This window comes from Zea mays, chromosome 3 (genome assembly GCF_902167145.1).
Source record: "Zea mays cultivar B73 chromosome 3, Zm-B73-REFERENCE-NAM-5.0, whole genome shotgun sequence".
NCBI lineage: Eukaryota > Viridiplantae > Streptophyta > Magnoliopsida > Poales > Poaceae > Zea > Zea mays.
The window spans coordinates 18,033,866-18,059,821 of NC_050098.1; the positions used below are offsets into that span (position 1 = coordinate 18,033,866).

Here is a 25,956-nt window from a genome sequence, read left to right on the forward strand (position 1 = left end):
CTTTCTTTGTTGTTTACGTGACTTGTGCGACAGTATGTTGATAATCTGGATTGGTTATAGAGATGATTCCGATACCACTCAAGCTACTTTACATTTGTTTGTGTGACTTCACTCTTGTCTATATGCACTAATTCCGTTGTACTGCACAGGAATTGGATACAAATTGAAATTGTGGTTGCCTGCATGTCTGCATAGACTCGATAGGATTGTGTTTTTTGATCCCATATTACTTTGGTCTGTTTCATGTACTTGTGCTATAACTACAAGTAATCCTGCAAAATGTCCTAAAGCCCAGATATTGCTACTGTTATCGTTGTGTAAGCTTCATATTGTTTTGAATGATTATATGAAAGGAACACAATTACTTATTCCAAGTTCTCAGCTCTCATGTCTGTGTCAATTAAAGAAGGTTTAATTATTCATCTCACCGTATTCTAATTTCTGTGGTACAGGTGAAACTGTCTCAATTATTGGGGGCACTGATCCATCTCTAATGAAGTTCTTTGACTGCACAGGATCAGTAGTTCCCTCTATTTGACGACGATGTTGTCTATCAGTTCGAGTACATGGAATATGTTTCTTCTCAGACGCCATCCACCAGTTTTTAGTTCTAAGCGTGCGTGAGGGAGGGAGGGTTCTTTGTTATCTCTATCTCTTCTCTACTAACTAATAAGAGGAGATTGTAGACTGCCCCTGCCTCCTATCCCGCCTGCCAGCCGCTAACCCCGCCGCTAAGGCTGTCCGCAGTGATCTACTCGATCACGTACGCTACAAAGGTAGCGTCGAATATGGAGTAACGCGACGACTGCAACGGCAAACTCTACGTACTACTCTATTACGCAGTAAGGAGAGAGGAACGCTATATACAGCGTACGCTCGTTTCTACTCTACGTACTGTTCCTGGCTGACAGCGCTGTTGGGAGTTCGGAGGGATAGACAGTGGCAGGCGCGGTGAGATAGAATAGTGTGAGAAAAATATAATATAATATATGGTAGTTGGTATAGGGTAGATATATAGAGTAATTGTGACCGCGGATGATTGTGGTATAGAGTAGAGAATCTCGCTGACCAGGATGAAATATTCCTTTTAGAGTAGAAATTTAGGGTTCCACGAGTGCGGATAGCCTAAGCGCCCGCCGCGACCGCTCCGCGCGAACCCCGCCGTGAAGCGCCCGCCCGCCCCTGGCCTCAGCGCCACATCCTCCGACGCACGGCAATCTGCCCCCCCGACCCACCGAGACAACCGCTCGCGAGGTCCTCCCTACCGAGACAGCCGCCGGGACGTACGCCCAGCCGCCTCCCCCACAGCCCACCTACACCAGGGGCGGAGCCAGCCCTTTTTTGGGGGTCAGCTGACCCCGGTAAATTTCTGAATATCTAATGGAAAATGGTGTTAATAACAATAGTTCTATAGTGAAGATCTAGTAGAAAATACTGATGACCCCGATAAAATTTTTGCTAGCTTCGCTACTGACCTACACCATCGAGATTGTCGTCGTCCTCGCGTCCGCCTACCCACCCCGTTGTGCCCTTGGGCCCGGATCTGGCCCCACGAACAACAGATCCCGATCGCGCGCGCAGCGCCGCAGTCGTCGATCGCAGCGGCAGCCACCTAGCCGGAGGATTGAGCCCCGCCGCTGCTGCCGTCCGTGGAATGGACTGGCTGCCGACGAGCTGAGCCGCCCGTGGAATGTAACTGGCAGCCGCCTCCTCCTCCGCCGCCACCAGTGTGACTCGCTGCTTGACCCATGTGTCGACGGTGTGATTTACAGTTGCCGTAAGGCCGCCTGAGGAGGAAGCTCGGTCAGTGCCAGTGACTCCACAGCTTGGCCAGAAGTCTAGTCCTGGCAGCAGCCTCGCCGAGAGGATGCAGGCAAGAGCTGGATTCATGGTGCCGAAGCTCAACATGCCCTTCAGCACAGCAGCTGGAGCTGACAATTCAGTACCCGAAGTTCCATCGCTCTACCTCACCATCCCGCCTGGCCTGAGCCCAGCTACGCTGCTGGAGTCACCAGTCTTCGTTTCTAATTCCATGGTATGTGCTCTTCTCTAGGTTATGATAGGGTATGGACGCGTTATCAGAATCAGTATTGCTTTCGTCTATGGATGCTAAACTGGGAGTTCAAGAATGCTTGCTTTAATAAACTTTTGACCTCTCTAGGGGAGTTCGTGAAAGCTCTACTTCAGTTCCATGATGATCAGTTCTGCCTTGTTTTGTAGCATCCAGTCTCTTCTTTCCAAACAGGCTTCTGTTTGTTTTCTCAAAAGCAGAAAAATAGTATTGTACCATTCAAATATTTCAAAGTTTTCTTGAAAGCAGGAATATGATGATCAATCTCTTTTCATTCCATAGTTATATGGCAATGTATGCCCCACACTTCAGGTCCAAACTTCCCCCTTATGTACTACTTGGAACTCCAATATAACAGCTGTTAATGTTGTCAAAGCTGGATAGGAATTTCATGTGTTTGCTCTGTTCATATTCATATCTGTATTTTGAATCATCATGTTATTTCATATGTAAATTAACTAAGGAGGTATCACCTAGGACAATTATTTTAATAAACTCTGATACTGAAGCTATTTCGTACCTGACAGCAATGTTTTTTTGGTTTCCTTGCAATTCTTCAGGACCAGGGCTCGCCAACCACGGGGACACTATTCATGTTTGGTAGCACAAATGACAATGATCCTATTAGATTTGGAGGTGGTCCTCCTTTAGTTGGAGATGGCCCTAATGCTTTTCCTTTCAAGCCCTTAGATCTGAAATCCTCACACTACACTGCTGAAGCAATGAAGCTTACGTACTTTTTCTTTGGATCTTTTGAATCAATTACAGGGTAGTTCATTTTAAAATCGCAGTAACACACGTGTACCTAAATATCATATATAAAAGTCTGCATGGTATTGATGTTTGCAATGTAGTGGTGAAACAACTAGATTAAAATAACAAAATTTATGTATGGATAGGATCACAAATGTATTAAGAAACCTTTTCTCATAATAGTATCATGGTATTATGTGTTTCCGTTGCAACGCACGGGCACTCCCCTAGTTCATATTTAATTTTGAAAATAGATAAACCAGTGATCAATGTGTTCCATCAAGCTTCTCTAGAATACATTAAAACAACTACATTCTTGATAAATCACACTAGAAGTTTTAATTAGGGCAAAATTGTTAAAGTACTACATGGGTTAAATGATATTTTTATGTCCATAATCCGTGGTTGAAACATGACGGTAAGAAACATTGTCAAAGCAAAAAGGTGAAACCCCTGCGGACTGTTTTATATTGGGTAATCACTGCATTATTAACCGAGTGATCATCTATCTCATGATTCAGATGGTCCCCTATAATGGCAGTAAATGTCAATTGCAATCTTATGGCTCAAAGATATATAAAAAACATGTGACTTCTTAATTTTCTGGATCATGATGTTTAAACTCTAGGGCATGTTCCTTTTGCCGCATGTTCGTTTCAAATCCAATCCATATGGATTGAGTGGGTTTAATCCCAAGTAAGTCAAAAAAAATTCCAATCTCTACAATCTGTATGGAATGAAAATAACCGAACAAGTCTTTATTGTTCCGTTTTCTTGTTTGATACTTAGTAACCAGATTCCCGGATCGAGGAACGAGAACGTGGTACACGGTATGCTACTAAAACTAGGTTTTAACACTACAGGAATGATATTGTTCTCCCGTTCTTAGATTGAAACGAACGTTCCCGGAACGAGAAACATGGCCACGTTCCCAATTCTCGGTTACTAAGATCTGATACAATATTATTTCTCTGTTGCATATTCATGACTATGGCTTTGATCGATTAGGTGCCAATTCAGAGGTAAATTTCCATTGTGTCCTGGTTTCTTTCCAAAATAATTTATATCTTCTTCTATTGTTATTAAACTATATCTCTTCTTTTATTTGTTAATTTGTTGTACGTTGCACTCTAGACATTATAAGAAAAATACTGGTTTAGCTAGTCTTGTTGAGCCACAGAAGCCTTGCGTTGTTTATGTATGATGGAATAAACTGTTAGTTCAGTGTATGTAATGAATCTGTTGATACTGGGTTCTCTCTAGATGCAGATTTTAGAGGTTCTTATATTGTACATAGTTCATCAGCATAATTTTTCAAGTCAGTAGAGAGTCCTAATATTTCCAGGAGGAACTCAAGTTGCAGCCTTTCATAAAGGCGAGGCTAATGACAATAAATGAGTGGTATTGAGCTACTCTACTTTAAATAAATGAGCATGGGCTATCAAGTTAACTCTGTTGGTAAGTTTGTTCTCCTTATCAGTCCATGATACCAAAACATAAACAAGAGTTGGCTTCCTAAATCAGCACTTCCATGTTCCCATACTGTAATACTTGCACATTGCTTCAGTTTTGTTAATCCACATCAAATATGCAGACACTTAGGACAGCTATATTATCTGTCCGTATATATCCTCTACCAGAAATTTGTCCCTTCTCTTTCTTCAACCAAACATGCAGACACTTAAGGCTGCTGCAAAGAGATCTCAGAAGATAGTGGAACTAGAAAAGCAACTTTCCTATTTGGAGGAACTAATGGAGTAACTTGATGAAGCAGAGGAACAAGAAGTAACAACTATTCTAGGTAGATCTGGATATCTTTCCCAGCAGGAAATCAAATCTGCCATTTTGAAAGCAACACAATCCCTAAGGAAAGCAAAAGGGGAGTCCAATGGCAACGGTAAAAAAACAGATGCCTCAGCAGTCGATAAGCATCCACTTGTATATGTCCCTGATGAAACACTGACGCCAGAACAGATGTGTGTTTGTTCGGTTATTATCTACAGAATTATATTCATGCGCTTCTAACATCTGGATATTGTGTGCATACTGTAGGTACATAGTTTCTTAAGTTTACACCTTTACATACCCCGGAATCTCTGACCATTACATTCCACTTTTGTGTATTTGCAAAAGAAGAAACACACGCTAAGCAGAAACGTGCTGAAGAGGAGGCTTTGCGGGAGAAACAAGAAGAAAAGAGGCGTGCGTAAGTTGTGATGTAACCAGTTTTAAATTTATCTTCCTCTATGCTTTCTCATATCAAATGATAAGATACTCCTATCATTCCATGTCTTGTTAATTTTCAGTATTAGTTATTTCAAAGCCACTTTCAGCAAGTTCTTCTTTATATACTATGACCCCTTGCAGATCAATGTCCAAATATAGGACAAAACCGCACTGTGTATTTTTCCATACCAAATAGTGATTACCCTTTATAAATTTTATTCCAAGCATGTTTTTAATCTTGCATATATAAGGCCCTGTGTTTCTTAAGAGCAAAGGACCGAGCCCTGTTGCTACATTGGACAGGAAAAATAAAATGTGGTTGTGCACTATGTATTGCATCTCTAGAATTCTGTATGAATCGTCTACCTCATGTTTAGATAAGAGATCTCAATTTTTTTTAAATATTTGCCAGACGTTCTATTATATGGTACTATTGTAATTTGTTTCGTTCAACTATATAGGGAGAACCCAGATCTATACCTTGAAGATCTTCGGGCCCGATATTCAGAACTTTCAGAGAAATTTGATCAGAGGAAGCGACATAAAGTTAATGGTGGTCAGACAAACGGGCATCTGGTGGTGCAGGCCGTGGAGAACGGCTAAATGCAGCTCATAAAGAAAGGATGCGGCTGCTGGCATCAGCTGCATTTGATCAAGGCAAAGGCGAGGACACTTTTGGAATGAGAGACGAGGATTGGTTAGTGTTCAACAAGATGAGCCATTGCTCCCCTGAAGCTTGTTAGAGCACCTGATCTTGTTTTAGATGCGTGGAGGGGTGATGTTGCCTTTGCGGCATCAAACAAGTTTGGTAAACAAACTTTCAGCCTTCCAGTTGCAGAGAGCACAGTACAACATTGTTTACTCAATATAACCTCTCACAGAAAATGATATAGTGAGCTATTCATCTCAGTTAGGCTATTTATTTGACAGCTGATACAAATTGATGTAGCAACAAATTTTTTCAGAACTGAAAGTGATATTTTTTTTGTATGATCGGAATTGGAGGGTTCAAATGACGAAGGAATTCCAGAAATCTATAATATGTATGCCTTTTCTATAGTCTCCTTGGGGGCACAACTTAGATAAGAGCAGGTTAGCTGAATGCTCTCTAAGAGGTGAAGTTTTCCACGACTTTCTTCCGGACTGTATGCAATTGTGCCTCATCGTCTGTAGCAGTAGGGCGAGATGTCTGGTAGGCGACCTACATAAAATACCTGGCTTAGATACGTGGATTTGGATAAAAGTTATAAACTTTTTCTTGTTTTTGGAGAAACATGTAAGATACCAATATGTGTACGTTGATGCTTTCATCACAAAAGTCAAGATGGCCGAGTTGGTCTAAGGCGCCAGTTTCAGGTACTGGTCCGAAAGGGCATGGGTTCAAATCCCATTCTTGACATTATATTTTTTTTATTTTTACTCTTTTGTAACAAGTCTTGGTAATTTGTATAAAAACTTATTGTATTTTTATCTTTTGCCTTTTCTATCTTCCGGTTAACCTTATCTTATTTTTTACCCTTTTAAATAGTCTGGGTTCAAGTCTATTTCGTTTTTTTTTGTAATAGAACTTCTGTCGTTTAGGATCCCAAAAGAACAAAGTAACCATGTTTACTTATATATCCCATTCTTGACATTATTTTTTTACTCTTTTGTAACAAGTCTTGGTAATTTGTATAAAAACTTATTGTATTTTTATCTTTTGCCTTTTCTATCTTCCAGTTAACCTTATCTTATTTTTTTACCCTTTTAAATAGTCTGGGTTCAAGTCTATTTCGTTTTTTTTTGTAATAGAACTTCTGTCGTTTAGGATCCCAAAAGAACAAAGTAACCATGTTTACTTATATAGGGGTATCCCTTTTTTAGATTTTGTTTTTTTCAGGGTTCCAAGTCTACTCAGTCAGAGCCTATAACTCTAACGAAAAATAATTAAATACGGGAAATTTCTTTTCCCGTTTTTTGTTTTCAGGGATCCAAAACCTATTTTTGTTTTTTGAACAAACTTGTAGTACTATCTATATACCAAAAGAGCACAAAGTCAGCCGTGATTACTCATGTATAGGGAAAATTGATGGTGGGCAATGACATTTTGTTGTTAAAAGAAACGATGATTAGCCCCTGGGCAGCTGCAGCTCTGGTGCTGTAGAAACGCGGGAAGCATGGGCCGCGCAACCATGACAAAGATATGAATCTCGTTTCTTAGATCTCGTCCGTCCCTACATTGGAGGGCTCCAAGGATGCGGCACAAAAGGCTCGCCTCCCTCCCGACCACCAAACAATCTCCAAGAATAGCGGGGGGGACGGCTATAAATCGGAAAATCTGCCCCTCAAGTTTGCCAACTTTAGGATAGGCCGTGCAAATCCATTTCTTGCCTTGCCGGCACAGCTCTGCATAGCTCCTCCCAAGCTTTAGGATTAGGATTTGGATTTGGATTTGGATTTGGATCGGGTGTGTTTCCTGCGTAACCATGAGCGAGATCATGAAGCTAAAGCGTGGGATCAGCACCAAACCAGGAGACCACCTCGTCCAAAATGGCAAGAGACCCATCTTTTTCAAACACGGTTTCAATTCAATTCAGTTCAGTTCGTCGTTCTTGAATATTTTTTTAGGAAGTCCGTTCTTGATTCTTCTTCCTTTGTCCCCCACTCGTACGACGTTTTGACATTGGTTTTTGCTGCCTTCGCAGGCCAACAACATCCATGTCACGAATGGGAGGAGCAACAGCGCTACTGGCCCTCGCCGCGGGCGCCGCCGGCGAGCCCGACGGAGTCGCCCAGGACCCCAGGCGGGAGCCAGAAGAAGGCGGTTCTGGGCAAGGTGAAGAGCAAGGCCAAGAAATGGATGCACATGCTGCATCACAAGAAGAAACCCGCGCCACCGGAGGAGATGATGTGGACCCCCAGGGCCGGGCCTGGACCCAGCGCGGCACAAGACAGCATGCCCAGCAGGGAGGAGCGACACGCCGCCGAGCACCGTGGCACTGGCACTGGCACCCCCAGGAAACCGCAGCAACACGCGCCTTCCTGTTCCTGTACGTCAGCCGGCCACGGGCTTCTCGCACGCATGGCGTTCCGTTCACCATTAATTCACGTCAAAAAATCACCTGTCAATAATCGAAATCAAAAGTCATGGTTATATATCGCGTGCACCACGTACAGCGAGCGATCCAGAGCGGGCGTCCGAGGTGTTCCTGGAAGCGTCACCGAGGCAGAACTCGCCGGTCCCGAGCCCCACCGCGCACAGGCAGCAGCAGCAGCCGCAGCCGTACTTCAAGGTCAGCAGCAGGTTCGAGTCGGAGATGAAGGAGGCCAACGAGATGCTGATGGAGTCCAAGAAGCTCCGCGTCAACACGACCAAGCCCAAGACCAAGACCGTGACGTTCGCGCCGCCGGCCGTGGAGCGCGAGCAGCCGGGCCCGGGCGGCGAGAGGAGCGGCTGGAAGAAAGACTGCAGGAGGGAGCTGCCCGGAGCAGCGGCGTCCCAGGCGCTCCGCGACGCGTTCGCTGCGGTCCGCCAGACGGTGCTCGAGATGGTCGCCAGGATCCAGGAGGCGGTGGCGCTCGTTGACGGACGGCGGCACGTGGTAGAGAGGCTCGTGTCGCTCGGCAGGTACCTGGTGATGAAGCTGGAGCCTGGGCAGGACGACACGTTGCTCTCGGAAGCGATCACTGACGCCGTCCTCGACCTGTTCGACGCGTGGAGCGAGAGCGTCGAGAGGCCTTTGGTGCGACGGGCGAAGGAGATCTCTTCTTGGTTCCTGCAGGAAGGAAGAGAAGACACACCTCCTCCTGTTCCGCCGTCTACGCGTCCTTGTGCGGCCGAAGGTAAGACCATGTGCCGGCCAGAGCTAATCCTGTCAGCAGAACATTGTTATTGGATTAGTGATGGCTTGTAGATTAACGCGATGCAGATGCAGATGTGTTTTATTCCTTAGAGAATTGACAGAGCAGCTTGAAGCAAGAGATCGAGACATTATGAAACTACGTCGGTAGAGTTCATTTACCTAACGATGTCAGGAAGCTGAAGGCAAAGGTCTCCACGGCTTTGTACCTGAGATTTGAGTGAGAGAAAGCAATAGGCAATCTTGATGAAGTTTCTCTTCAGTAAAGACCATGTATTCACGATGCATGTAACTAGGAGCCAAACACAATGTGTATATCGTAAAAGAATAGACCTAGTGCTGAAGGCTGTGGGGTGGATAAACCGAGGCAAAAGCATTTTCTCCCGTAAATATGGAGAGGCGGCTCTCACCACTACGTCAGACCCGTTCAATGTGTATATCATAGACATGTTGAAATAGAAATCCCCAATGGCAGAGAACAATTGTGGAAAAGGTATATAGCATTTCTCTGGATCAACATCTAGCCCTCACATTCCCTATCCAACTGAATTTGGACGCACCATACCATGAACACAACCATAATACGAAAGGTACATTTTAGAAAAGATAAGATGCTTCTGCAGATTACAAAGTGACAGTTTGCTTGGTCTTGCTCTTGCGAGAAAACGAAGTGTTGCATAAACCACCACTCGTTTCTTTCAATACAGCAGCATTAGGCGAGTATGAGTTCAGTACACACTATATGCATCTGGCCCTGTCACTGCAGCTCATAGGATGAAAAGGTGAATCCAGAACTTTTCTCGTTGGTACACTTCAATTCGAGCTTCTGAAATGGACTGCACGTGAAGAGAAAAAAAAGAAGTGTTTACACCAGCCCACCTTTTCCATCAATGAATACGATCGCATACCATTATTATTTGCAACAAATAAATGACAGAAAAATATATTCTTTACCTGCTATTTGGATCATAATAAAATCCACTGATGGAGCCATCGCTACAAGAAAAGCAGACGTAGTAGAAACCAGCGATGGTTAACCCACAGTCAACTCCAACATTGACAAAATACTGTTCTTTCCATCTCTGCATGTAGCATCGGAGAAATGGTAAACAAAACGCTTACACATAAACAAATGAACAGGTCAGGTAATCCCATACCATAAATATGTAAGGATAGTTGCTAAAGTCCAGAGACTTGCCACCGTCTGTCTCAATCTGACTCTGCAGGAAGGGCATACAAACACATCACCAAAAAATTCAAGATGATGGACAATACCAAGCTAGGTAGGTATAACCAAATACCAGAAGAGGCATAAATGATGGGAACTTGGACCAATGTCTTATATCATCCTCTGGTCTGCAAACAGTTTAAGAAAGATGTTTTCACATGTAAGTTTGGAATGCTGTGAGTCATCAGGACATTACATAGAGATGGTATGAGCATAAAACGGAAACACTCACGATGCCTCCCACTTGCCAGTGAAAAAGGTGTAATTTTTAGCATCCACTATCTCCCCCTCCCAGAATGTCACTACCTATGGACAGAGCCAATGCAAAAGGTTAAAAACATCGCTTATTTCTATATTCTTTAAAATCCAGTTTTACACTCTGTCAAGTGGCAACGCATTTAGTTCTCAGTTATTTTTTTAATGACGATCACAATTGTTTATTTAGCAAACCTATAACTAATATTGTCATCAATGCATAACATTAGATTTCAGATTCAAAGTGGAAGAACAAATGAGTACTCACAGGTGTATCTGCTAATGGAACATTAAGCGCTTCCATCGTTCCACATAGATAACCCTGTTCAAGATCGCAACCATGGATGCGGACATTCACTTTCCATGCTTCATCCTTCTGCAGACTTGAAACATTCTGAGTTCCAGCAAAAGACTGAAAGAAACATACAAGCAAATTTAGTCAATGGCAACCCTTCAGGCTTCAATCATAAAGCTGACATAGTGCTCATTAGCAGTAGCCTGAGCTATATACAATAATACAGCTGCATTGTGCACAATTTACTGTGAAAACTATAACCTATACTACAGAACATAGAGTGGAAACTGGAAGACAAACAGAACTACAGTTATTTGACAGCACACGTCCAACAACAGTCCCCAAGACACACACACAAATACACACAAACATGGAAAACGAAAAAGGAAGCAGAAAAGCAAAATGATGATAAGCAACAATCATGAAATCCTTAGAATATATAATAGGAATGGGAGCTGGGAGCAGCAGTAGTTGGCGTTAGTAAGGATGAAGACAAAATGGAGAACTCCAATTTACTTTATGAAAGGAAATTGTCGAAGATTGCAGTTAATAACACAGCTGTATGAAAATCAGTGATATGTACACACCTACCTTACTGGACAACAACAATTTAGTTCTTAGCCAAAATTTGAAATGAAAGAAAGAACACTTACTCTTCCAGCACTTAAGAGTGAACATCTAGGAGGAGATGGGTGTCCAGTATTTGCTTCTTGCCCTGCAAAGAATATTGTAATGAGTGTGCCCCGTCGAACTACTGAACTTAGAAAAGCAACACAGAGACAGTTTTAAGGTAACTGCAAAGCAAAAAGAAAACAAGGAACATTTATGTTAATAAATTATATAAAAACTAGTTAGAATCCCACAAGGAAAAGCCACTGTATGTTTTCAGATTAACTAGAACTTCCACCAGCATGGCATCAAATGGTTTTCTGACAACCAGCAAGCAATACATCATGAGTAGAAATGTTGTCACACTCAACGCACACCATCTCATATGAATAATGAACCATGATTTCGGATGCCTAGCACAGTCATTACACATGAATGATCAAACACATGCAAATATTAGCGACACTGCAAGCTTACAATTGATACTGGAACCAAATCGCAACAAAAATCCAAGGCTCAAAAGCATCAGACCCACTACTGATTACCCCCAACTGATGCTTAAGTTCCAGACGTAGTAATTTAGCCAATACAAAGGATCAAACCAACTAAATTCTTTCCCTAAATAAATAGGTTTAGGGTTATCTTAATTTAAATTTTGACTGAATTTCTAGAAAAAATCTGTCAAGATTTATGACATCAAATTAATACCGTTAGATATACATAGAATATACTTTGATAATATGTTCCATGTATGTCATAGACGCTGTTACTTTTTTTATAAAGTTAGTAGTTCGACTTGTACAGATTCTAGGAATTGATTTATTTAGAGCCAAACTAAAGCCACACACTCAAGGTGACTTAGACCAATCTAGATCAGAAAAACAGCTTCCAACTGAAATTCAACTAAATCGCATCACGCCGAGGCAACAGAGAGTTGTAATCCGATAAGATCTAGACCTGATTGTACAAAGCGGACCTGATGCGCGCATAGCGTATTTATTGGAGACAGCGGATGCGAGGAGGGTAGGGGAACCTGGGGAGGGCTGCGAGGAAGGCGTGGCGGTATCGACCACCCTGACCGGCATCCCCGACAGCCGCGGCGGGTGACGTCGGCGGCGACGAGGAAGAGGCTGCCTTCCGAGAAAACTGTTGCCGGTCGCTGGCTCCTGCCTCTCGTGTCTCGTCTGTAAGGACGATGGCTTTCTGAACGCATGTCGTCGCTTAAACGGTAAAAAAACTAAAAGTTATTACAAATAGAAATTTAAACTATAGTTATCGGCTTCAAACATACATCTACCATCTAGTCAACATAATGCGTATGTTTTTATGATTTATATTTTATGTTTAAATATAAATAAAAACCGTAGAAATGTATGAATTTATAATTTATTTATCACTTTTGTTTATGTGACGTGTCACACAAGCACGCAGCTTGGATCATCTTTAGGCACACATGGCCAGTTTATGATATTTCCTTCTAACTTGACGACGAGAACTAAATCTTATCAAGCTCGTGTCAGCTATCTCCCTTATCCTTTATCGCAAGAGTTGGTGTGATGAGTCTTATGACTCTCCACAACAAAATAATGTAAAATGGTGGATTTATAATATAGATTAAATTGTTTATATAGTAAAGTTTAAAATATAAGTTAAAGATAAGAGATGGTATAAAGAAGCTGCCGGAGACAATCTAAGATCACCATTTGATATATGCAGACAACGTTTTTGAACCTAAATTATAATCATATTAGATTTGGACCGTGGTATTCTATGACTACAAAGTCCACATAGGAGACTTGATTGTGCTGAAATTAAACTCAATTTGCACGAGTTATTTCTTTATTCGGACTGGACTAGAAATTGAAAATTTATCAAAACTCTTGACGATATCCTCCAGTGTGTTCTTACGATGAGGAAAAGTTTACTTGCATGAAAATAGTCTACAACGCATATTTATTTTGTTTGTATTTTTTTCTTTAATTGCAAATAAATAAGATATAAAATCTACAATACAGATTTGTATTCTTGTTTTTAGTATTGAACTTATAAAGATTCATAAAAGCTAAATCTTAAATTTATCATATATCTTTTAAATGCTAGATATAAAATTTGAATACATTTTCGGGTATTTTCACCTATTTTTATTGTAGAGAGCAAATAATACATAAAACAATTTATAAAAAATATTCTTATTTATAATAATGTGCTTTATATCATAAGAAAAAATCGGCATCCAATTTTATACCTATCTATTTTAAAATATTAAATATATCGGTTATCCACTTTCAGCCCTTTCATACTTGAACACGTCCTAAAATTTACTCTTTAAATAATCATTTAAATAATTATTTGAGTAAACTTAATTTTTAAATCTTTATACCTTCTAGAAACTTTTCTATATTTTAAACGCACTCTAGAGAGCCATCCTCCTTGTCCATCTTTAGCTGACAAGAAATATTGAACGAGGACATATATATGTATGAAGATCCAACTAAAAAGGTTGTTGGGAAATACTTTCTCACCAAAATTCAACTAAAGAGACTATTAGAGAGGGTATTTTAAAAATGTATTGTCATAATATAGAAAAGATATAATAGTGTTTTAAAGATGCTCAAAGAGAGGTTGAAGCTTTTCTAAACAAAGAGCGCAAGAAGACCAAAATCTATTGAGTCAAAAAAAATTCTAAAAGCCATTAAAAAAATCTTAACTCCATATTTACCACTAAAAGAAGTTGTCGAATCTATTATGCCATGGATTAAAATTTTGTTACCTTGATACCACCACGGCACCACCGCTAATTCTGTTGCATTAAAATTCTGACCGAGACTACTCTAGCTAGGGTGAACGATACATATATTATCAGAGCATCAGATCGTTCGAAGATGTCAATTATTCAGTTGGATAGTATTTTTTGGATGTCCGCAGAAAATTCGTATTTCAGATTCGAATTCGGATAATACAGTTTGGATATCACATACGAATATGGGATGACTAATATCCGTTGGATTTCGAATATCTAGATATCTTCTCGGATATCCGAACATCTTCCCAGATACCTTACCAGATTTTAGATTTCGGATATTCGAATAGTTACATGTGTAATCACTATAAATATACAAGTTTCAACATAATCAATACTTTAATTTATCATTTTCATATGGGGACTTGAGTTTATATTCTTATAGGATGTTTATTGGTGCTAGTAACATATTTGCAATTTTCAATCGACAATAGAATATTTTATGAATTTTGAAAGGGAATTAGGCTTACACCTAGTTCCTAATTAATTTTCGTGGTTGAATTGCCCAACACAAATAATTTGACTAACTAGTTTGCTCTAGATTATATGTTCTACAGGTGTCAAAGGTTCATCTACAACTATACTAATTCGACTGTCCGGAATACCGTAGATTATTCCGGACAGGAGAAGCTTTTTGGAAAAATAGGCCAAGTGCGGACCGTCCGGGCCCTTGCGGCGGACCGCCCGCAACACCAGGATGACATTCGGACAGAACCAATGCAAAAATCCAAGTATGCACTATGGACCGTCCGAAGGAAAAGCAAGGATCGTCCGAGACCGTGCGCGGACCGTCCGGGCTCAGGCGCGGACAGTCCGGTAGGTGAGAAACCGAAAAACCCGAAGGTAACGGGTTCAGAAAAACGAATTATAGCGGCCTCGCGGACCGTCCGGGGTGCACGACCGGACCGTCCGCGACTGGCTTTATCTAACATCTGACGACGCATTAAATGCAATATAGCCGTTGATATAGCCGTTACTGCTGACTGTTGCGTTTTCAGCCGTTGATCTACAGGCGCGGACCGTCCGGACCAGGCGGGCGGACCGTCCGCGGTCGGCAGAATGGAGCAACGGCTAGGAAGTGGTTGGTGGCTATAAATACAACCCCAACCACCTCCATTCACTTCACCCAAGCATTCCAACCTTCAACATTCAATACAAGAGCTAGCAATCCATTCCAAGACACATTCAAAGCCTCCATCTCTCCAAGTTTCACAATTGAGAAAAGAGATCATTAGTGATTAGTGACTTGAGAGAGAAAGTGATCCGTGTGTTATTTGTTGCTCTTGTCGCTTGGCTTTTGCAATCATGCTTTCTTTCAATCTTCATTGCGATCAAACTCACTTGTAATTGAGGCAAGAGACACCAATCTTGTGGTGGTCCTTGTGGGAACTTTGTGTTCCAAGCATTTTAGAAGAGAAAGCTCACTCGGTCCGAGGGACCGTTTGAGAGAGGGAAAGGGTTGAAAGAGACCCGGTCTTTGTGACCATCTCAACGGGGAGTAGGTTTGCGAGAACCGAACCTCGGTAAAACAAATCCTTGTGTCTCACTTCCATATTCGCTTGCGATTTGTTTTGCACCCTCTCTCGCGGACTCAATTATATTTCTAACGCTAACCCGGCTTGTAGTTGTGATTAATTTTGTAAATTTCAGTTTCGCCCTATTCACCCCCCCTCTAGGCGACTTTCAATTGGTATCAGAGCCCGGTGCTTCATTAGAGCCTAACCGCTCGAAGTGATGTCGGGAGATCACGCCAAGAAGGAGATGGAGACCGGCGAAAAGCCCACTACAAGCCAAGGGAGCACTTCATCGGAAGCGTCCCGCACCAAGAGGAAGGAGAAGAAGAAGGACTCCTCCAAAGGGATGGAGAAGAGATCTTCTTCACACCACAAAAAGAAGAAGGAGAAATCCTCTTCCCACAAGCCGCATCGGAGTGGGGACAAGAAAAAGAGGATGAGGAAGGTGGTCTACTACGAGACCAATTCTTCATCGGCATCCACCTCCGGCTCCGACGCGGCGTCCGTCACTTCTAAGCGCCAAGAGCGTAAGAAATATAGTAAGATTCCCCTACGCTACCCTCGCATTTCTAAACATACACCTTTACTTTCCGTCCCATTAGGCAAACCACCAACTTTTGATGGTGAAGATTACGCTAGGTGGAGTGATTTAATGCGATTTCATCTAACCTCGCTCCACAAAAGTATATGGGATGTTGTTGAGTTTGGTGCACAGGTACTATCCGTAGGGGATGAAAACTATGATGAGGATGAAGTAGCCCAAATCGAGCACTTCAACTCCCAAGCCACAACCATACTCCTCGCCTCTCTAAGTAGAGAGGAATATAACAAGGTGCAAGGGTTGAAGAATGCGAAGGAGATTTGGGATCTACTCAAGACCGCGCACGAGGGTGATGAACTCACCAAGATCACCAAGCGGGAAACGATCGAGGGGGAGCTCGGTCACTTCCGTCTTCGCCAAGGGGAGGAGCCACAAGATATGTACAACCGGCTCAAAACCTTGGTAAACCAAGTGCGCAACCTCGGGAGCAAGAAATGGGATGACCACGAGGTAGTTAAGGTTATTCTTAGATCACTCATCTTCCTTAACCCCACTCAAGTTCAATTAATTCGTGGTAATCCTAGATACACACTAATGACCCCCGAGGAAGTTATCGGGAATTTTGTGAGCTTTGAATGTATGATCAAGGGCTCAAAGAAGATCAACGAGCTTGATGATCCCTCCACATCCGAAGCACAACCAGTGGCTTTCAAGGCAACGGAGGAAAAGAAGGAGGAGTCTACACCAAGTAGACAACCAATCGATGCTTCAAAGCTCGACAACGAGGAGATGGCCTTGATCATCAAAAGCTTTCGCCAAATCCTCAAGCAACGGAAGGGGAAGGATTACAAATCCCGTTCCAAGAAAGTTTGCTACAAGTGTGGTAAGCCCGGTCACTTTATTGCTAAATGTCCATTATCAAGTGATAGTGACAGGGATAACGACAAGAAGGGCAAGAGGAGAGAAAAGAAGAGGTACCACAAGAAGAGGGGCGGCGATGCCCACGTGTGCCGCGAGTGGGACTCCGACGAGAGCTCCACCGACTCCTCCGACGACGGGGACGCCGCCAACATCGCCGTCACCAAGGGACTCCTCTTCCCCAACGTCGGCCACAAGTGCCTCATGGCAAAGGACGGCAAAAGGAAGAAGGTTAAATCTAAATCCTCCACTAGATATGAGTCCTCTAGTGATGACAATGCTAGTGATGAGGAAGATAATTTGCGTATCCTTTTTGCCAACCTTAACATGGAACAAAAAGAAAAACTAAATGAGCTAATTAGTTCCATCCATGAAAAGGATGATCTTTTGGACTCCCAAGAGGACTTCCTAATCAAGGAAAATAAAAAGCATGTTAAGGTTAAGAATGCTTATGCTCTAGAGGTAGAAAAATGTGAGAAATTAACTAGTGAGCTAAGCACATGCCATGACACTATTGCCAACCTCAGAAATGAAAAATGCTAATTTATTATCTAAGGTTGATTCTCATGCTTGTAATGGTTCAATTTCAAATTCTAGAGATGATAATGATGATTTACTTGCTAGGATTGAAGAATTGAACATTTCTCTTGCTAGCCTTAGAAATGAAAATGAAAAATTGCTTGCTAAGGCTCAAGATTTTGATGTTTGCAATGTTACTATTTCTAACCTTAGAAGTGAAAACGATATATTACATGCTAAGGTTGTAGAATTAAAATCTTGCAAACCCTATACATCTACCGTTGAGCACACTTCTATTTGTACTAGATGTAGGGATATTGATGTTAATGCTATTCATGATCACATGACATTAATTAAACAACAAAATGATCATATAGCAAAACTAGATGCTAAAATTGCCGAGCATAACTTAGAGAACGAAAAATTTAAATTTGCTAGAAGTATGCTTTATAATGGGAGACGCCCTGGCATCAAGGATGGCATAGGCTTCCAAAGGGGAGACAATGTCAAACTTAATGCCCCTCCTAAAAGATTGTCTAATTTTGTAAAAGGCAAGGCTCCCATGCCTCAGGATAACGAGGGTTACATTTTGTACCCTGCCGGTTATCCCGAGAGCAAAATTAGGAGGATTCACTCTAGGAAGTCTCACTCTGGCCCTAACCATGCTTTCATGTATAAGGGTGAGACATCTAGCTCTAGGCAACCAACCCATGTTAAGTTGCCTAAGAAGAAAACTCCTAGTGCATCAAATGAGCATGATATTTCCTTTAAAACTTTTGATGCATCATATGTTTTGACTAACAAATCCGGCAAGATCGTTGCCAAGTATGTTGGGGGCAAACACAAGAGCTCCAAAACTTGTGTTTGGGTCCCCAAAATTCTTGTTTCTAATGCCAAAGGACCCAAAACCGTTTGGGTACCTAAAATCAAGAACTAAACTTGTTTTGTAGGTTTATGCATCCGGGGGCTCAAGTTGGATCATCGATAGCGGGTGCACAAACCACATGACTGGGGAGAAAAAGATGTTCTCCTCCTACGAGAAAAACCAAGATCCCCAACGAGCGATCACATTCGGGGATGGAAATCAAGGTTTGGTCAAAGGATTGGGTAAAATTGCTATATCACCTGACCATTCTATTTCCAATGTTTTTCTTGTAGATTCATTAGATTACAATTTGCTTTCTGTATCTCAATTATGCAAAATGGGCTACAACTGTCTCTTTACTGATGTAGGTGTCACTGTCTTTAGAAGAAGTGATGATTCAATAGCATTTAAGGGTGTGCTAGAGGGTCAGCTATACTTGGTAGATTTTGATAGAGCTGAACTCAACACATGCTTAATTGCTAAGACTAACATGGGTTGGCTCTGGCACCGCCGACTAGCCCATGTTGGGATGAAGAATCTTCATAAGCTTCTAAAGGGAGAACACATTTTAGGACTAACAAATGTTCATTTTGAGAAAGACAGGATTTGTAGCGCATGCCAAGCAGGAAAGCAAGTTGGTGCCAATCATCCACACAAGAACATCATGACGACCGACAGGCCGCTTGAGCTACTCCACATGGATCTATTCGGCCCGATTGCTTACATAAGCATCGGCGGGAGTAAGTATTGTCTTGTAATAGTGGATGATTATTCTCGCTTCACTTGGGTGTTCTTTTTGCAGGAAAAATCTCAAACCCAAGAAACCTTAAAGGGATTCTTGAGACGGGCTCAAAATGAGTTCGACTTAAGGATCAAGAAAATCAGAAGCGACAACGGGACGGAGTTCAAGAACTCTCAAATCGAAGGCTTCCTTGAGGAAGAGGGCATCAAGCATGAGTTCTCTTCTCCCTACACGCCACAACAAAATGGTGTAGTGGAGAGGAAGAATCGAACTCTGGACATGGCGAAGTTTCTTGTGACGTTGTGTTTGATGATACTAACGGCTCTCAAGTAGAGCAAGTTGATCTTGATGAGATAGGTAATGAAGAGGCTACATGCATCGCGCTAAGGAACATGTCCCTTGGGGATGTGTGTCCTAAGGAATCCGAAGAGCCTCCAAATGAACAAGATCAACCATCCTCCTCCACGCAAGCATCTCCACCGACTCAAAATGAGGATGAAGCTCAAGTTGATGAAATAGAAGATCAAGCAAATGAGCCACCTCAAGATGACGGCAATGATCAAGGGGGAGATGCAAATGATCAAGACAAGGAGGATGAAGAACAAAGGCCGCCACACCCAAGAGTCCACCAAGCAATTCAACGAGATCACCCCGTCGACACCATCCTCGGCGACATTCATAAGGGGGTAACCACTAGATCTCGGGTTGCACATTTTTGTGAGCATTACTCTTTTGTTTCCTCTATTGAGCCACACAGGGTAGAGGAAGCACTTCAAGATTCGGATTGGGTGGTGGCGATGCAAGAGGAGCTCAACAACTTCACTAGGAATGAGGTATGACATTTGGTTCCACGTCCTAATCAAAATGTTGTAGGAACCAAGTGGGTCTTCCGCAACAAGCAAGACGAGCATGGTGTGGTGACAAGGAACAAAGCTCGACTTGTGGCTAAGGGATACTCCCAAGTCGAAGGTTTGGATTTCGGTGAAACCTATGCACCCGTAGCTAGGCTTGAGTCAATTCATATATTATTGGCCTATGCTACTTACCATGGCTTCAAGCTTTATCAAATGGACGTGAAAAGTGCCTTCCTCAACGGACCAATCAAGGAAGAGGTCTATGTTGAGCAACCTCCTAGCTTTGAAGATAGTGAGTACCCTAACCATGTGTATAAACTCTCTAAGGCGCTTTATGGGCTCAAGCAAGCCCCAAGAGCATGGTATGAATGCCTTAGAGATTTCCTTATTGCAAATGGATTCAAAGTCGGAAAAGTCGATCCTACACTCTTTACCAAAACACTTGAAAATGATTTGTTTGTATGCCAAATTTATGTTGATGATATCATATTTGGGTCTACTAACGAATCTACATGTGAAGAGTTTAGTAGGATCATGACACAGAAATTCGAGATGTCTATGATGGGGGAGTTGAAGTACTTCTTAGGATTTCAAGTGAAGCAACTCCAAGAGGGCACCTTCATCAGCCAAACGAGGTATACTCATGACATTATAAACAAGTTTGGGATGAAGGACGCCAAACCCATCAAGACACCCATGGGAACCAATGGGCATCTCGACCTCGACACAGGAAGTAAATTCGTCGATCAAAAGGTATACCGGTCGATGATAGGCTCATTACTCTATTTATGTGCATCTCGACCGGACATTATGCTTTCCGTATGCATGTGTGCAAGATTCCAAGCCGACCCTAAGGAAGCTCACCTTACGGCCGTAAAACGAATCTTGAGATATTTGGCTTACACTCCTAAGTTTGGGCTTTGGTATCCTAAGGGATCCACATTTGATTTGATTGGTTATTCGGATGTCGATTGGGCGGGGTGTAAGATTAATAGAAAGAGCACATTGGGGACTTGCCAGTTCTTGGGGAGATCCTTGGTGTCTTGGGCTTCAAAGAAGCAATTCAGTAGCTCTTTCTACCGCCGAAGCCGAGTATATTGCCGCAGGCCACTGTTGCGCGCAATTACTTTGGATGAGGCAAACCCTGCGGGACTACGGTTACAAATTAACCAAAGTTCCTTTGCTATGTGATAATGAGAGTGCAATCAAAATGGCGGATAATCCCGTCGAGCATAGCCGCACTAAACACATAGCCATTCGGTATCATTTTCTTAGGGATCACCAACAAAAGGGAGATATCGAGATTTCATACATTAATACTAAAGATCAATTAGCCGATATCTTTACCAAGCCACTAGATGAACAAACTTTTAACAAACTTAGGCATGAGCTAAACATTCTTGATTCTAGGAACTTCTTTTGTTGATTTGCCCACATAGCTCTTTTATATACCTTTGATCATGTATCCTTCATATGCTATGACTAATGCGTTTTCAAGTCTATTTCAAACCAAGTCATAGGTGTATTGAAAGGAAATTGGAGTCTTCGGCGAAGACAAAGGCTTCCACTCCGCAACTCATCCTTCGCCGTCACTCCGAGCATCACTCCGTCTTTGGTATAATCTTCACTCCCTTATTTATGACCAAAGGGGGAAAGAGTAATTCTAAGGGCTCTAATGACTCCATTTTTGGCGATTCATGCCAAAGGGGGAGAAAGTATTAGCCCAAAGCAAAAGGACCGCACCACCACCTAATTTTTTTTAAAAAAGAGGGTTTCTCAATTGGTATGATTCTCAATTGATAAATTTCAAATTGGTATCTTATTGTGTTCAAAAGGGGGAGAAAAGTCGTGTTTCAAAATTGATTTATCAAAACCCTCTTGAACACTAAGAGGAGGATTTCATTTAGGGGGAGTTTTGTTTAGTCAAGGGAAAAGCATTTGAAACAGGGGGAGAATTTCAAATCTTGAAAATGCTTCTCTAAATCTTATTCATTTTGACTATTTGCAAAAGGACTTTGAAAAGGATTTACAAAAGAATTTGCAAAAAAAAAACAAAACAAGTGGTGCAAGCGTGGTCCAAAATGTTAAAAATAAAGAAACAATCCATGCATACTTTATGGGTATTTATATTGACTCAATTCCAAGCAATCTTTACACTGACATTATGCAAACTAGTTCAATTATGCACTTCTATACTTGCTTTGGTTTGTGTTGGCATCAATCACCAAAAAGGAGGAGATTGAAAGGGAATTAGGCTTACACCTAGTTCCTAATTAATTTTGGTGGTTGAATTGCCCAACACAAATAATTGGACTAACTAGTTTGCTCTAGATTATATGTTCTACAGGTGTCAAAGGTTTATCTACAACTATACTAATTCGACTGTCCGGAATACCGTAGATTATTCCGGACAGGAGAAGCTTTTTGGAAAAACAGGCCAAGCGCGGACCGTCCGGACCCTTGCGGCGGACCGTCCGCAACACCAGGATGACACTCGGACAGAACCAATGCAAAAATCCAAGTATGCACTATGGACCGTCCGAAGGAAAAGCAAGGACCGTCCGAGACCGTGCGCGGACTGTCCGGGCTCAGGCGCGGACAGTCCGGTAGGTGAGAAACCGAAAAACCCGAAGGTAACGGGTTCGGAAAAACGAATTATAGAGGCCTCGCGGACCGTCCGGGGTACACGACCGGACCGTCCGCGACTGGCTTTATCTGACATCTGACGACGCATTAAATGCAATATAGCAGTTGATATAGCCGTTACTGCTGACCGTTGCGTTTTCAGCCGTTGATCTACAGGCGCGGACTATCCGGACCAGGCGGGCGGACCGTCCGCGGTCGGCAGAATGGAGCAACGGCTAGGAAGTGGTTGGTGGCTATAAATACAACCCCAACCACCTCCATTCACTTCACCCAAGCATTCCAACTTTCAACATTCAATACAAGAGCTAGCAATCCATTCCAAGTCACATTCAAAGCCTCCATCTCTCCAAGTTTCACAATTGAGAAAAGAGATCATTAGTGATTAGTGACTTGAGAGAGAAAGTGATCCGTGTGTTATTTGTTGCTCTTGTCGCTTGGCTTTTGCAATCGTGCTTTCTTTCAATCTTCATTGCGATCAAACTCACTTGTAATTGAGGCAAGAGACACCAATCTTGTGGTGGTCCTTGTGGGAACTTTGTGTTCCAAGCATTTTAGAAGAGAAAGCTCACTCGGTCCGAGGGACCGTTTGAGAGAGGGAAAGGGTTGAAAGAGACCCGGTCTTTGTGACCACCTCAACGGGGAGTAGGTTTGCGAGAATCGAACCTCGGTAAAACAAATCCTTGCGTCTCACTTCCATATTCGCTTGCGATTTGTTTTGCACCCTCTCTCGCGGACTCAATTATATTTCTAACGCTAACCCGACTTGTAGTTGTGATTAATTTTGTAAATTTCAGTTTCGCCCTATTCACCCCCCCTCTAGGCGACTTTCAAATTTAATTGTATTTTGATATATTTTTTAAATAATAATACACAAATAGTCTTATAAATTCATGAATTTTGTCGGAGGGGCAATATATGTCCATATAGCATCCTAAAAAATATTTGGACCATAAAATTCATTAAATGTCATCGTTTCTTTCAATTACTTTCACTTATTGTATGAGTTACATGTGAAACCACCCTAAGTGTCTAAGTTTAAATATAATTAATACTTCACTTTATCATTTTTCACATAGGTACTTGACGTTATATTCTTATAGAATGTTTATTGGTCCTGGTAACTTATTTGTAATTTTTGGTTGACACTATATTTTATGGATTTAATTATATTTTGATGATTTTCTACATAAATAAATTAATAATACACTAATAGTCTAAAAATTTCATGAAATTTGACGTAGGGGCAATATATGTCCATATAGCATCTTAAAAAGTTTGAACCATGAAATACACAAGACGCCAACGCTTATTTCATTTCACTTCCACTTGTGTAAGTTACCTATGAAATCATCATAAGTATCCAATTCTGAACATAAATAATATTTCAATTTTATCATTTTTGTGTGGGTACTTGAGGTTATATTCTTGTAGAATGATTATTAATCTTGATAACTTATTTACAATTTTCGGTTAAAATTAGACTAATTTATAAATTTATTTGCATTTTAACGATTTTATACATAAAGAAATTAATAATACACAAAATAGCCTTAGAAATTCATGGAATTTTATAGAGGTGTAGCATATGTCCACATATAATCCTAAAATGTTTGGAATCAAGGAGGGGCTGAATGATTATAAGAACTATGATATGTGTGGAATGTTGTCTTACATGATATCCAACAAAAATATTTGTTACCGACGTTATCCGTGTCCGACTAGTTCCGGATTCTACACACGATTATCCGTATTTGTATCCAAGAACATTCCTATTTGTAATTGTATTCGAAGTTATCCGAATAAAAATGTGGAAACAAATATGGTTTCGATGATATCCATCCGTATTTGATCCGATTACACCCTAAGTTCTAGTCCTAGAAAATTTAAGAAAATTGATAGAACAAGTCATTAGAAGCTTCAAAAACTCGTGGAGTTGGTGTTGTGGACCTTTAAAAACATTTAGATAATTCATTTTATTTCTTCTTTGGATTAGAAATATTTGTAAAAGTAGTTAAATTTCTACTACTATAAATTACCAATTTTTTGTTTTCACCGTCGTTTCTTTTGCAAAAAAAAAGTCCATACAATTCTTTCTAATCTAACATGCGGTCCAAACATCAACTTTAATGTCCATGCCTACTAGTTTCCACAGTTATGTAAAAAAAATAACATGAAATTGTGTACATGTTAGGGTTCAATCCCTAACAGACCTTAGGTAGACGTTTGGAGCAAGTGGATGTCCGTTTATTTCACAAATGACAACTTTGCAAGTGTGGTAATGTTTGAAACTTGAGAGCCGTGCGTTAGTCCATAAGAGTATGACGTATGCCAAAGTAAGAAAAAAAAAGTCATTTGCACATGCAAAGAGCAACACGCACGGTTACCGTTGTTTGATCTACACGTAATTACTGCCGGTTATTATTTCTTGGCATCCTCCTCTACAACGCAATTTACATTTCTCGCGTGCTTGCGGTAAAGTAAGGAGGTGTTTGTTTGGAATTATGTTTGTTTGGAATTATAATCTATCCAGATCAAAATTTGTTGGAGTTAATTCAAATTTTGTTGGACTATATAGATGAGTAGATGAATAACCACGTACGAGATGAAGATAATTGACCTAGTTAATCTGATCGTAGAAATACGGACCGTTCAAACCCTAGAGACGGATCGTCCGTCACTTTTCGTGTTCAACAAATACTCTTCACGATCATAAAAAAAGTATATTCAGGTGAGCTGATAACCACAGTTTATTAACCTGGGCTGATTCGCTCCTTAACATGTAGCGTCCAACCGTCTGTTCGCACTCGCTTGCTTATGGTCACAAAAGACAACATGCAAGGAGGACAATTGCGCAACGCAAGCGAAAACGATTTATCCTGCGCCGATGAAAACCAAGACTTTGTCTAAACAGGCCAAAATCAAGACGAAGTAGAGGGAGAAAGAAAAAACGAAGTCTCAAATAGTTGCAAGCTAAACAAATAGAATTTGAGGACCGCTAGGGAAAGGTAAGAAGAAGACAATAAAATCAAAGGAGATCTTAAAAAAAAAACTGACGCCCAAATCACGAGATTCACAATATCTCGATCCACACTGACAGCGAAAGCTTCGTAGGAAAGAAGCTAAACGGGCATTTATTTTACTCTTATCGTCTCGATGACCATGCAGCGTCCGGGAAAGAGACATCGGCCAGTTTGGTCTGAAGTGGACACGAGAGAGGGAGAGCAGAGAATGAGAAGAAGGGAAGCCGAAGACACGTGTGGTTGGTTGGTGGATGAGGACGA

At 41.5% G+C, this 25,956-nt stretch overlaps 2 protein-coding genes and 1 non-coding gene across 6 annotated transcripts; 2 read left to right on the forward strand and 1 right to left on the reverse strand.

The window, feature by feature from the left end:
* Nucleotides 1-6,368: 6,368 nt before the first annotated feature.
* Nucleotides 6,369-6,449, forward strand: TRNAL-CAG (transfer RNA leucine (anticodon CAG)). The gene has a single exon. It is a non-coding gene; the product is annotated as a tRNA-Leu (tRNA).
* An 822-nt stretch (nucleotides 6,450-7,271) lies between these two features.
* Nucleotides 7,272-9,406, forward strand: LOC100276757 (uncharacterized). Of its 4 annotated transcripts, none has more exons than XM_008674382.4 (4): nucleotides 7,273-7,582; nucleotides 7,735-8,079; nucleotides 8,207-8,872; nucleotides 8,944-9,345. In XM_008674382.4, the coding sequence occupies exons 1-4, from the start codon at nucleotides 7,516-7,518 to the stop codon at nucleotides 8,946-8,948; spliced, it is 1,083 nt and encodes a 360-aa protein (XP_008672604.1). In that variant the 5' UTR covers nucleotides 7,273-7,515; the 3' UTR covers nucleotides 8,949-9,345. The 4 variants fall into 4 exon arrangements, with proteins under 4 accessions (XP_020405215.1, XP_008672604.1, XP_008672603.1 ...); XM_008674381.4 differs by having other exon boundaries at nucleotides 7,276-7,582; nucleotides 8,959-9,406; NM_001176649.2 differs by having other exon boundaries at nucleotides 7,398-7,582; nucleotides 8,965-9,384.
* On the reverse strand, nucleotides 9,342-12,459 carry LOC100191309 (FHY1). The gene is made up of 8 exons (NM_001136743.1): nucleotides 12,310-12,459; nucleotides 11,321-11,382; nucleotides 10,641-10,784; nucleotides 10,350-10,423; nucleotides 10,191-10,245; nucleotides 10,047-10,109; nucleotides 9,844-9,971; nucleotides 9,342-9,725 (listed from the first exon to the last, which is right to left on the reverse strand). The coding sequence occupies exons 1-8, from the start codon at nucleotides 12,359-12,361 to the stop codon at nucleotides 9,647-9,649; spliced, it is 657 nt and encodes a 218-aa protein (NP_001130215.1). The 5' UTR covers nucleotides 12,362-12,459; the 3' UTR covers nucleotides 9,342-9,646.
* Between the last annotated feature and the right edge of the window lie 13,497 nt (nucleotides 12,460-25,956).

Coding starts and splice junctions, on each gene's coding strand:
- LOC100276757 (XM_020549626.3), top strand. CDS start 7,516: ATGAGCGAGATCATGAAGCTAAAGCGTGGGATCAGCACCAAACCAGGA. Junction 7,583..7,734: donor AGACCACCTCGTCCAAAATG/GCAAGAGACCCA, acceptor CTGCCTTCGCAG/GCCAACAACATCCATGTCAC. Junction 8,080..8,206: donor ACACGCGCCTTCCTGTTCCT/GTACGTCAGCCG, acceptor CACCACGTACAG/CGAGCGATCCAGAGCGGGCG.
- LOC100191309 (NM_001136743.1), bottom strand. CDS start 12,361: ATGCCGGTCAGGGTGGTCGATACCGCCACGCCTTCCTCGCAGCCCTCC. Junction 10,424..10,640: donor TTCCATTAGCAGATACACCT/GTGAGTACTCAT, acceptor CTCTGTCCATAG/GTAGTGACATTCTGGGAGGG. Junction 10,110..10,190: donor CATCATTTATGCCTCTTCTG/GTATTTGGTTAT, acceptor CCCTTCCTGCAG/AGTCAGATTGAGACAGACGG.